The sequence below is a fragment of the Benincasa hispida genome, chromosome 12, assembly GCF_027475165.1.
Source record: "Benincasa hispida cultivar pf3 chromosome 12, pf3_genome.v1.1, whole genome shotgun sequence".
NCBI classification, from domain to species: domain Eukaryota; kingdom Viridiplantae; phylum Streptophyta; class Magnoliopsida; order Cucurbitales; family Cucurbitaceae; genus Benincasa; species Benincasa hispida.
Window position 1 is genome coordinate 19,335,679 of NC_143489.1, and position 11,898 is coordinate 19,347,576.

At 31.7% G+C, this 11,898-nt stretch overlaps 2 protein-coding genes across 2 annotated transcripts; both read right to left on the reverse strand.

Annotated features, from left to right (window-relative positions):
* Positions 1-795: 795 nt before the first annotated feature.
* On the reverse strand, positions 796-3,784 carry LOC120092730 (hypersensitive-induced response protein 4-like). Its single transcript, XM_039050892.2, has 5 exons — positions 3,302-3,784; positions 2,587-2,707; positions 2,394-2,485; positions 1,770-1,866; positions 796-1,452 (listed from the first exon to the last, which is right to left on the reverse strand). Exons 1-5 carry the CDS (start codon positions 3,494-3,496, stop codon positions 1,073-1,075), a joined length of 885 nt encoding a protein of 294 aa, XP_038906820.1. The 5' UTR covers positions 3,497-3,784; the 3' UTR covers positions 796-1,072.
* A 2,599-nt stretch (positions 3,785-6,383) lies between these two features.
* Positions 6,384-9,648, reverse strand: LOC120068498 (Leucine-rich repeat protein kinase family protein). Its single transcript, XM_039020287.2, has 4 exons — positions 9,074-9,648; positions 8,415-8,675; positions 7,422-8,291; positions 6,384-7,180 (listed from the first exon to the last, which is right to left on the reverse strand). The coding sequence occupies exons 1-4, from the start codon at positions 9,498-9,500 to the stop codon at positions 6,699-6,701; spliced, it is 2,040 nt and encodes a 679-aa protein (XP_038876215.1). The 5' UTR covers positions 9,501-9,648; the 3' UTR covers positions 6,384-6,698.
* Positions 9,649-11,898: the final 2,250 nt, after the last annotated feature.

Consider the following 11,898-nt stretch of genomic DNA (forward strand, 5'->3'; position numbering starts at 1 on the left):
AACTATTGTACTTCAACATCTTAGATATATTTTTTTTTTTTGTATTGTATTTCAGTTTTTTTTTTTTTTTTTTTGTATTGTACTTCATCGTCCTAAATTTTTATCTTCAACGTATCATTATCCTCGTTTTTTAGTAATATATATATTTAAAAAATATATAAAAAAATGACACATCTTTAGACGTATTCATATCTTAATTTTCTAGAAATTGGCAAATCGCTGTATCCGTATCGTATAGTCGTATCTGTGTCTATGTTTCATAACTAAATACTCATTTTAAAACTTGGGTGTAAGTCATTGTAGGTGTAATTACAAGAATGTACATACATTGGTATATATACATATATATCATGAGTTATTCTCGAAAGAGGCACGGAGTGAAAACATAAAGTACGACGAAGAGTCGTATGCGTACATGACATATCCATACCACACGTTTGGAGCTAGACTTATTGAAAAACAACTAGCTATTACTCAACACCTAACAATTTATATACTCATTCCTTGTTGAGTACCTATACTTTCACATAAGGTTGATAGTGGCAATAGGTTCAATTACCTTTTAAAATTGTTTTCAAATATAGGAAAAGGAATCAACTTTTTTGTATATATAACAAAATGTGCAACGCTGTCTTTTATAGACAATAACATTTTATTATATTTAAAAATATTTTCAACCGACAAAAAGCAGTGCTTTTTTTAAAAAAATGTTGAGTTTCCACTTTTCATTGCACAATTAATCTCGTGTAACCAAACACATTTGTTATTCAAAATACTTTTAAAATAGTATGAGAATTAAGTACAATTTAATTATTATTATTTTTTTAAAGTATTTTATTAAAAATACTTCAATCAGAAGGTATACATAAGAGACCTTTGCCACTGAATTAACCGTATTTAAGGACAGAATATCTGAAAGTCATTCACCAAACCATAACTTTCAAATTCCATATCCCCTTCTATATTTGATATATTTCTTCAGATCCATCACAGGAAAAATGAAATAAGATGATACTCTAGCTGTAGAGTCAAAGAAAAAGTGTCATGTTTCCTTACTAGTTTGCTGTAGAGTTTAGGTACTTTTTTCTGCCGTCAACTCGGCACTGGCAGCCTCCATCAATCCTTCACGTATTTGACTGCTAATATCCCGAACATGACCCGGTCCATGAGGTATAAACACTGTTGTGTTCTTCGAAGAGTTTCCAAGGTCTTTAATGGTGTCAAAGTACTGAGTGATCATAATCAAATCCATGACCTCCTTGGCTGAGGTACCTTCCACCCTATGAGAGAATTCCAAGATGTTCTCTCTCAGACCATCTGTGATTGCCTGCCTCTGTCTGGCAACACCAACTCCACCTAGGTACTTGGCTTCCGCTTCCGCCTCGGCCTTTTTTATCTGGAGAACTTTCTCGGCTTCTCCTTTGTATACACTCGCAAGCTGAAGCCTTTGAGCTGTGGAGGAGGATGGACCATAATTGTAGAGAAATTACAACTCAGGGAGCAGAAACAATTTTACAATCTATAAACTAGTGAGTAACAGCGATAAAAGAAGAAATGCTCTGCATACGTCTATATCGCCAAATTACAAATCGAGTATATTGTCAAAACAATGTAGATTGGACAACTTTCAAAAATGTCTCTAGTATGTAGGGTTATTAGAGTTAACTTAGCATCCATTGTCTGTACACTAAAATTGCAAAATCAGGGTGGACAACTTTAAAAAAAAGTCTCTAGTATCTGATAAATTGCACCATGAATAAAACATTTACCTGCATTAATCTCATTCATAGCCTTGCGCACAGCAGGGTCGGGTATTATGTCAACCATCAAAATATGCTCTATGCTGTATCCATACGTCTTCATCACCTAATCCATCAAGTCAAAGTACAATCTTATGATCATTAAGCAATGGAGCTCAAGGAGCAAATATATTTGAACACTTCAAATGATTGAACTCGTGATTATCATTAGTTCAACACTTTGGTGGATTTTCAATCCACTGCATACTCTAGGCAGAATGTACTTAAAATAAAACAATAATAATAATAATAATAATAATTAAAAAAAACGTAAGAGCATGTTCCTGTACTATAAACTCCTGATTGTGTCTCTAGTACAGAGGAGAAAGAAAATTGAACCAAGATATCCATACAAGCTTGGAAGAAGATGCAAGAAAGGGAAAGAGAAACTTAAGGCCATGGGATATTTGGCTCACAAGCCACAAATTTAAGTCGTCTAAAGTTGGATTGGAAAGCCTGAGTTTGAGCAATCTGCCATGGACTGTACAAAGAAATAGGTTTTGTAAACCTAGATTTGTCGTTTGTGCGTAGTGTATGTATTTACGTGTTACATTCAACCAACAATCTGATTCAATGTGTAATTGCTTGAGTTACCTTCTCGAGTTCCTCCAATACTGCCTTAGCAACCTCACCCTTCTGTTCAAAGAGTTCATCCAAATTCATTCTTGGAACAAGAGCTCGAACCACTTAAATAACAATAAGACAATCACTCAAGGAGAACATTGCCCATCAGGAAAAAGTATTGCACGTGAAAGCTGATTGATTAGGAAAGAATTCAGACACCTACCGTCAAAGACATAAGCTTGAATCTGTTCTTTGGGGTTTTGCAATTCATAAAATGCATCGTCCGCATTTTCTTTAACAACCCGATACTGTATTGAGCAAAGCAATTGCACAAACACATTGTCCTGCACAAATTAAGAAAATTCTGACCAACAGTCCGGAAGAGTTGTAGAATTTAAAAACAATGCTAATATTAAATTGTCTTAGGTGTAAATGAAAAACCAGATGAATTTCTTAACGTTCTTGTATTCAAATTCTCAAGTACTATTACTACAAGAAAACTGTACAGAATGTAAGACAATCACAAAGAATCACTACATCCAAGCACAACTAGTTATCTTATCATCCTTCAAGTTGTTTAATCTTCCAACCATCAATAAATTGCACCGTTTCATGACTCGTAAACTTCCAAACTCAAATCAGATTTCAACGAGATAACTAAGCACTATTATACAAATTTCAAGTAAAAACTAGAACAACAGAATAGGTTATCAAATCAAATGCCAAATTGGAATTCAATAACAAACTAGAATAGAGAGACTGTTATAAACTCATACTAATATAAAACTACTACTCCACAGTTTCCAAGTACCATCAAAACCCTTACAACAATTCCTCAACTAAATCCTCCGCCGATGATAGAAACATCCAAAAATCCGCCAATCAAGAACAAATCATTAAAAAAGAAAAACAAATAATCATAAAGGAATAATCTAAACCTTAGTCTTGGTCTCGACACGAACATCCAGCGATCGGATCCTGGTGGAGAGGATCCCGGCAAGGCATTCGCCGGCCAATGGATTAAGAAAACGAAAACCAGGCTGAGCCAACATTTGGAACCGACCCCATTTCTCCACAACCCCTATATTGGATTGTTGAACACATGCACAGAACAAACAATTCGCATTCCCCATTTTTCTTCGTCTCTCTGAAATCTCAAAGGGATCGTCCACGGCTTTTACGGTATAACGAGAGTCGAGAGGACCGCCACCGCCACCGCCACCGCCTCACGCTATTCACTGCTGGGGTTTTAAAGGTGTAGGATATGGCGGATGCGCCTCCATTGTTGGCCGATGATTTTGCAGGAAAATTGATGATCGGGAGAATTAGCGGCTCAGATTGTGAGAACGTAAGGAAGGAAAATGATTTGGTCAATACGGAGTTATGATGGTAATCAAAACGAAACTACATGTCGGGTGGGGATTTGAATTCTTATTTTTATTTTATTTTTATTTTGACTTTGATCAAGTCAAAAATAATAATTATTATTATAATAAATAACATTCCATAGTTTTGATTTAGGGTAAAATATCTTTTTGGTCTTTAAATCTTAGAGTAGTTTTTATTTGGGCCCCGATTTTCAATTGTTATACATTTGGTTGTTAAGTTTTAAGTTTTGTTTCAATTTAGTTTCTAAATTTCAAAATGTTATAATTTTACCCTTGAGATTTCAGTTTTGTTTCAATTTGGTCTTAGGTTTCAAGATTTTACATTTTTTAACCTCAAGTTCTCATTAAATACTCACTTTCAATCATTGACGCTAAATTCTATTAATTAGTTAAAAATAATTATGAAGTAAAATCTTGAATTTGGTTTCAAAAGTGATAAAAAAAAATAGTAAAACTTAATTAATTATAATTTTTTAATATTTTTTAATTTATTAACATAAATTAATACTAAAGATACAAATTGAGTATTTAGTGAATAATCGAGTTTAAAAATATAAATCTTAAAACATAAGGACCAAATTGAATTAAAACTCAAATGTCAAGGATAAAATTGCACATTTTGAAATTTAGGGGCTAAATTGAAACCAAACTCAAACATAGTGACTAAATATGTAATATTTTAAAATCTAGAAACTAAATGGAAACTAGACCTAAAACCTAGGGACCAAAAAAGTACTTTTCCCTTTGATTTTCTTGGAAAAAAGATTGTTAAAATACCATTGGCATTTTATATTACTATACTCTTGAAAATTGTTAAATTTGAGCTTTTGTATTTTCAATCAATCTTAAATTTAATCTTTCAAAGATAATTTTTGTCAAAATTTGTTAAATAATATTAACAACAATTTCATGCAAGGAAATATAATGTATTTTTTAGAATCTTTAGTAGAATTGTATGTTTTTTAAACTTGAGTAAGTCTCAACTTGATAAAAAAAAATAGGTTTGAATCTTTCCGATACACATATTGAATTAGAAAAATGTTAAATTATAAATTTGATCTATATAATTCGAATAAAATTAGAATTTAGTTTACGTGGTTTTAAAAGTTAGAATTTCATCTTAATGGTTTGACAAAATCTCAAAAATAGTCATTATTGTATAATAAAACCCTATAAGAAAAATTCTAAGAATTTTATCAAACTATTTATGAGAACTTTATGAAAATTTTATCAAACTATAAGAAAATTCTAACTTTTTCTAAATTATTGAGACCATATAAGTAATTTAACCAAAAAAAAAAAAAAAATTAGTTAGGTTTGTTTATCTATTAGGTCCAAATGAAATAGAATAATGAAAGTATACTACATCATAGCTCAATGTTTAATGTGAAAAGTTAAAATACATGAAGCAAAATGTTATTTTAACAAAAATAAAAAATAAAAGTAGTAATATATCAACAATTAATTTGAAATCTATACATTAGTATGTGCTCAAGATTATGAAAGTTAAAAAAAAAAAAAAAAAAAAAAAAAAAAAAAAAAAAATTGTGCTTCACGAAGTTTTTCTTTCTTTCTTTCTTTTTTAATATAGAAATGGTTGATTGACTTAGTATGATAATAATAAATAATTCGTAAACTCATATTTTTTAGTTAAATTATATGTAGAAAGAATACACTAAAAATTTGTCCTTTATTTAAAAATATCCAATTCTTTTAAAAGTTATTATCCTTGAAATTTCATTTTTTTAAAAAATAAACTAATTAGAGTAAAAATAAATTAGGATCTAAAATGACGTGACAACAATCATTTCTTAGGATATGATTATTTCAGTCTCTTAAGTGCTAAATTTTATTAAAATTAAAAAAGATTTCTACTTCAAATAAAGTTTTGAAAAATTTGTGAAATGTTTTTAAAAAAATTGGAGAATTTTTAATAAATGGAAAATACATGAGTATTTTCCATAAATTCAAAAGTCAACGAATTACTATTTTTATAATATTAAGTTGACCATTTCTTTATTCGAAAAATAAATTAGTGAAGTACAATGTCCTGTTTTTTGAACTTTCATAATCTTCAACAGATAACAATGTATAGATTTCAAAATATGTGAATTTATTAATTGAATATAATAAAAATTTGTGCTCAAGCAACATTTGACCGACTATTCAAAATATAAATTTCTAATCCTTCACTAACTAAACAAACTTCTTCTCAAAATTTTCTCTCATCTACCACGGCTCTGCATTTGTGCTCTTCCTCGCTCTTTTTAGTGTTTTGTTTTAAAAAAACGAGTCAAATTTCATTTGAATTCAAATCGTCATAAATTAGTCTAGTGGTAAAAAAAGGAACATGACCTTCACAAAGGACAAAAGGATCTTCAGTTCAATCAATGGTGACCACCTACATAAGATTTAATATCCCACGAGTTTCTTTCACACTCAAATGTTGTAAAATCAAACGAATTGTATTTAATCAAAATGCATGTAAACTAGTCTAAACACTTGCAGATGTTAAAAAAAACATTTGAATTCAATTTTTAGGTTTATCTATCAAATAAGGAGAAAAGTAAAACCCCCCAAAGAAAACAATAAACAAAAAAATTTAGAAAAGAGGGGGACACAAACAGTAAAATGTCTTAAATCCCCAAGGCCCATCTTTCCTTTGACAAGGCATAAGAACTACTTTCACAGGATTCTAAAAATTAGGGGACAGTTCCTCTGTCTTAGTCAAAAAAAAATGTTAGCAATGAGAACAGGCAGCAGCAGGTGTGACAGCCAAAGTTCAGTCCTTAGGAAAAGGACATTTGAAATAGTTCATACACAAAACTATTCACTAAATGAGCAAAAAAAAAAAAATTAAAGTTAGAGAGATCAATGAGCTAGTTAGCCAGCCATTCATTCACAGCTTCAAAATTACCACAACCTTCTTTTCCTTTGTATCATATCATCATAGGCAGCTGCTACAGGTTATAAGCTCCTGAACAATAGTTTCCATGGACGGCCTCTCACTCTGTGATTCGTGCGTGCAAAGCAACGCCATTCTACAGAGCTTGGCTGCTTCGTATTCGAAGTATCGACCGTGGAGCTTCGAGTCAAGGAGCTCTGTGTAGCGGCATGCTTCGGCAGCACCACGCAATGAGCTGGTGACCTTTCTGGTCCCTGAAAGGATTTGAAACACCAGCACGCCAAATGCATAAACGTCGCTTTTTTCTGTGAACCTACCTGTTGTTGTGTACTCAGGAGCTAGGTAGCCTCGAGCTGCACTGGCTTTAAGTTCAGAGAAGACAATGTCATTTGTAAGAAGCTTCTGTAAGCCAGAATCCGAGAGTAGCGGATTGAATCGTTGGTCGATAAGGACCTTTTCGGCTGAGATGTTTTGGTGTACAAGAGCAGGCTTGTTTGCTTCATTCTTGTGCAGATATGCCACACCTGATTGTAGAACAAAACATTCAACTTGGTTTCAAATCCATAGCAAAAGTTTCAGAAAGTAGTAATGTAAGACAAGATCAGAGAGTCCCATTTGATAATGTGTTCTTTGTTTAGTTGATCATTAAAAACTCTTAAAACAAAATAAAACAAAACAAAACAAAACAAAAAGACGCTATCAAACGAGCTCCTCGATATAAAGACAAATCAAGTTTCGAAAGTTTATGATCAGAGAGCTGCTAACCTTTGGCAATGCCCCTTATGATGGAGACTCTGGTAGACCATTCAAGAACTTGGCCATCACCATCCTTGACATCAAGGTATCTTAACAAGTTCCCATTTGGAACAAAATCATAGATGAGAAAACATTCTCCCCTGCCTCTTGAGCAACAAAATCCTCTTAGTCTCACCAAGTTTTCATGCCTTAATGAAGTTAAAAGGTTCAGTCCTTTCAAAAACTCAGCTTCTTCTGATTTGCAGCTAGTTTTACAAATGCTTTTAACAGCAACAACTGACCCATCCCTCAAAATCCCTTTATATGTAGCAGAGAAGTTGCTCTTCCCCAACAAGTTCACCTCTGAGAAGTATTGTGTTGCTGTCTCCACCTCTTCTAAATTGAACCTGAAACTTTGAAAAACTTCTTGCGCGAAAATGCTCAAGCCTTGACCTTCAGCCAACGGATCCCAGCCATTGGCATACTCAAGGCTGACAAGAGGAGATCCATTTTTCCTATAAGTTACTTTGGCTTGATCCGTGCTGAGACGGTGATCGCAAATGTCAAACGAAGAACCAAGCTTCTGTTTTCGGCGACGGTATTGTGTAAACGTCAAGATTCCAATAGCTGAAAGTGCAATAGTCACAACAACTACACCGACAATTGAAGCATTCCGAGATTTGGATGAACTCGGGCAGCGAGTATGGTTGCAAGGTAACTGAACATTGGCAGTTTCGGGTATGTCTCGTGTAGGCATTGCGCCGGTTGATCCAGCATAAGGTTCAGGTTGGTTTTGAGTAACATGACTCGAACCAGCACAGTCTTTCAAGGAAGGAAATCCAACCCCACATAATCCCAAGTTGTTCTCATACAAGAATCCTTCATTTAATCTCTTCAAAGCTTCATCAGAGCAAGCACAAGCAAAACAAAGTTCTAGTTAGTTTCATGTAAAAGGAAAAAAAATGAACAAAACACAAAAACAATAAATCTTCATGATCAAACGGTTTAAAGATCAATTGGTACCAGGAGGTACATTGCCAGAGAGTGTATTGTTTCGAACGTCAAGAACTTCAAGCGACGGAGCATCAGCAAGTCTAGAAGGAACAGAACCAAAGAGATGATTGGAACTCAAGTCTACTCTCACTAACAAGTCCAAACGTCCCAAGCTTGCAGGGATTGCACCAGTTAACTGATTAGATTGGAGAGCAATGACAGTGAGCTTCTTCAAAGATGCAAGCTGTGTTGGTATGCTTCCACTGAGCTGATTATAACAAAGCTGCAAAACTGAAAATGCAGAACAAAACAACTCAAACATGAGAAAAACAGAGTGCAGCCCAGATAAAAAACCATCCCAAAAATCAAAACAAAGAAATCACAAGCTTCCCCTTGGATTCAAGACCCAAAACCTCTTGAGTTGAAAAGGACTATAACACCATGACCCAGATTCAAAAAGGAGCAGAGGAAAGAAGAAAAAGAATCATCTCCTTGAAAGCAAAATGGGTTTTAGGCAAAGCTATAAACTTCTAATGGCACCCAAAACTCATGCCATGCATGTAAGAGAAAAAGATGTAAATCTCCATTTCAAAGCTTCATAAAAACTTTAGTTAAAGAAAAGCACCCCCCATGAGAAACAAAACAGTCTCAATCACAAAATCAAAAGCTAAAGCTCAAGCAAAGCAAACCTTGCAAGCTCTCCATGTTCCCAATCTCAGTTGGAATCTCCCCAGAAAAATTATTGACATTCAAATACAAATCAGAAAGCAGAGTCAAGTTAGCAATCTCTTTAGGAATATCCCCAAACAGCGAGTTGTAATGCAAATAAAGGCCAGTCAAGTGCTTAAGCCCAGCAATGGCAGGGGAGAGCTTCCCACTGAGCCCTTTCCCCTGCAATGACATGTTAGTCACTTGCCCTTTCTCATTACACCCAATCCCTTCAAAAGAAGAACAGGGATATCCATTAGCGGTCCATGAAGCTAGATACTGATTCTCAGGGTCCAAAGCCACCTTCAAATCCAATAGAGATTTGAGCTCGTCATTGCCCAGAATCCAAACTGGGTTTGAAAGGAAAATGAGAAAGGAGATGAGAAAGAAGGAAATGGGGGCCGCCATTGATGGAAGTGGGGTGTTTTTGAGTGTTCTAGATTTGGAGTTGCAGAGGAATGAAGAGGAGGAAGAAGAAGGAGAATGGGTTTTTCATTAGTTGGAGAAAAAGGGGGGAAGTGGGGGCTGAAAAGGGGTAGATTCTTGGGGGATTAAAGCCTGTTTCTCTGATGGGGATGATGATAATATTTTTATTGGCCATAAATTTGTTGAATTTGCAGACCTTTTTTTGTTTTTTTTATTGTGATATAAATTTGTGAGCCACCTATATGACCTATGATTTTTGGAGTAGGTCATTTTCTTCTTGTTTTATTACTTGGCTTTTCTTTTATATACTTCAAAAAAAAATACATATATAAAGAATGTAAAACTATTTAAAAAATAGTAAAAAAATACACGGATATACATATACTTATATCAACGTCTATCACATGTCTATTTGTGATAGACTTTTATTTATTTCTATCTGCATATATTCAAGAAGATTAAAATTTTATTATTTTATATAAATAATTTTCATTATTTTTCTATTTTTGAAATTTTTTTATTTTTTTCGCGGTAAATATGTAGTGTAGTTGAGATTTGAATTCCATAAAAGAAATAAGTAGATACATTTAATTATTGAACAAAATCAAAGGAATTTTTTAAAAAATATATTGACTTCTTATTTTTGGACAATGAGATATGTCTTAACTTAATAAATTATATTTTGCTTTAACTAACTATGTTAAGTGTTTAGACATTAAATACTTTCCTTTTAAGGTCAAAATTTCAAAAAACCGCTCACCATTTGTTCGTCTAAAAAATAAAGGTTTCCTAAAAAAATAATGGGTAAATTTTAAAATATGGTTATTTTAGTGTAAAAATTTATGGAAAATACAATTTATTTTAAATTTATAAGTTTGAGAAAATGCATCTTTCCATTAAATATCTTAGAAAACAAAATTATGCCATATTTTTCACTATCCATTTGGCCATTTTCCCTTTTTTCATGTTTTTTTTTAAAAAAAATTCAACAACGTCAAATCATTTTTAAGATAGTAATTATCTTATCCATCGAAATAGGTTCGAATTGATACTTTTTTAAAAAATAATTTTTTCACTTTTGATAAAATCCTATTTTTAGTCTTTTATTATTTTCCCCATTTAAATTAAACAAGCATCAATTTATTTATAAAAATATATGATAATACTTATCTTTTAATTTTATCCTATCCTTTGCAAAAGCTAAGTTCCAAGCTAAGTTCAAGTAGGTTAAAAATATTTGGTGGTCTAAAATATTAAACCAACAAAATTAATGATAGAGCTATTAAACACAAGATTTAAAGTTTCAATAGTTTATTATTAGTACAAATATTTCAAACTACAATGACTATATAGACGTACTTCTTAAAGTTTCATAATAATAATAATAATAATAATAATAATAATAAATACATGAACTAAGTAATGGATTAAAATAAAATGTTCATGTATCTTTACAAGTCTTTTCGATCACAAATTTTAGAATAGTTTTAAAAATATATATATATAAAATTAGAGAGGTAATTTGATAACTTTTATTTTATTCTTTTTCATTAGTTCAACAAATATGGAAGGATGAGATTCGAATATATTACCTTTATGTCAATAGTATATGTCTAAACCAGTTGATCTCGACTACTTTACTTTTATCTTTATTTTCACTTTTTTTTCCCACCAACTTTTTCACAAATTTCATTTTTAATAAATATTTCTAAAATTGTATGCTAATTTGGATCAACAAAAACTCTTTTTCTTTGTTCTGCTATTCCAATTTTGCAAGGAAAAAAAATTATCGTGTTTAATATATTTTTTTACTTCGAGAATATGTAGTTGAATATTTGAACTTTTAACTTCATAATTAAAAGTATATTGTTTATGATAGTTAAGTTATGCTCCCACCATCGATTTTGTAAAACATTCTTTGAAATCTATTCATTGCATAATCGATCATTCTAAAAAATCCAACAAATTTCTCTTGCTCGGAAAATTAAGGTGTTTATTGCATATGATGTCACAAAACATTTAAAATAGATCTTAGATTTTTTATTTTGTGTCTAATATGTCTCTAAAATATTCAAAATATTAAATTGCATCTCTTATCAATCTAAAATTAAATTTTGTGTCTAATAAAATATTAAGATTGATTTCATGTCTATTTCATTTATATATTTCTTTTTTTAACTCTTGGTAAACGTTTTTACAAAAACACTTGAATTCTTGGTAAACTTTCAAAACAAAAATAGATTTTTAAAAAACTACTTTTTTTTGGTATTCAAAACTTTTGGATTTTAAGAACATCAATAGAAAATAGATAACATAACAAAATACGCTCATAAGTAGAAACAATATTTATAAGTTTAATTTTAAAAAATCAGAAACTAAA

Bases quoted from the DNA above. Each gene is read 5' to 3' on its own strand.
- LOC120092730 (XM_039050892.2), bottom strand. From the start codon at position 3,496: ATGGGGAATGCGAATTGTTTGTTCTGTGCATGTGTTCAACAATCCAAT. The intron at 2,708-3,301 runs GTTTAGATTATT...TAATTTGTGCAG, and splicing joins GTGTCGAGACCAAGACTAAG to GACAATGTGTTTGTGCAATT. The intron at 1,867-2,393 runs GTAACTCAAGCA...TTGATGGATTAG, and splicing joins TATTGGAGGAACTCGAGAAG to GTGATGAAGACGTATGGATA.
- LOC120068498 (XM_039020287.2), bottom strand. From the start codon at position 9,500: ATGGCGGCCCCCATTTCCTTCTTTCTCATCTCCTTTCTCATTTTCCTT. The intron at 8,676-9,073 runs GTTTGCTTTGCT...CTGCATTTTCAG, and splicing joins GAACATGGAGAGCTTGCAAG to TTTTGCAGCTTTGTTATAAT. The intron at 8,292-8,414 runs GTACCAATTGAT...GCTCTGATGAAG, and splicing joins CTCTGGCAATGTACCTCCTG to CTTTGAAGAGATTAAATGAA.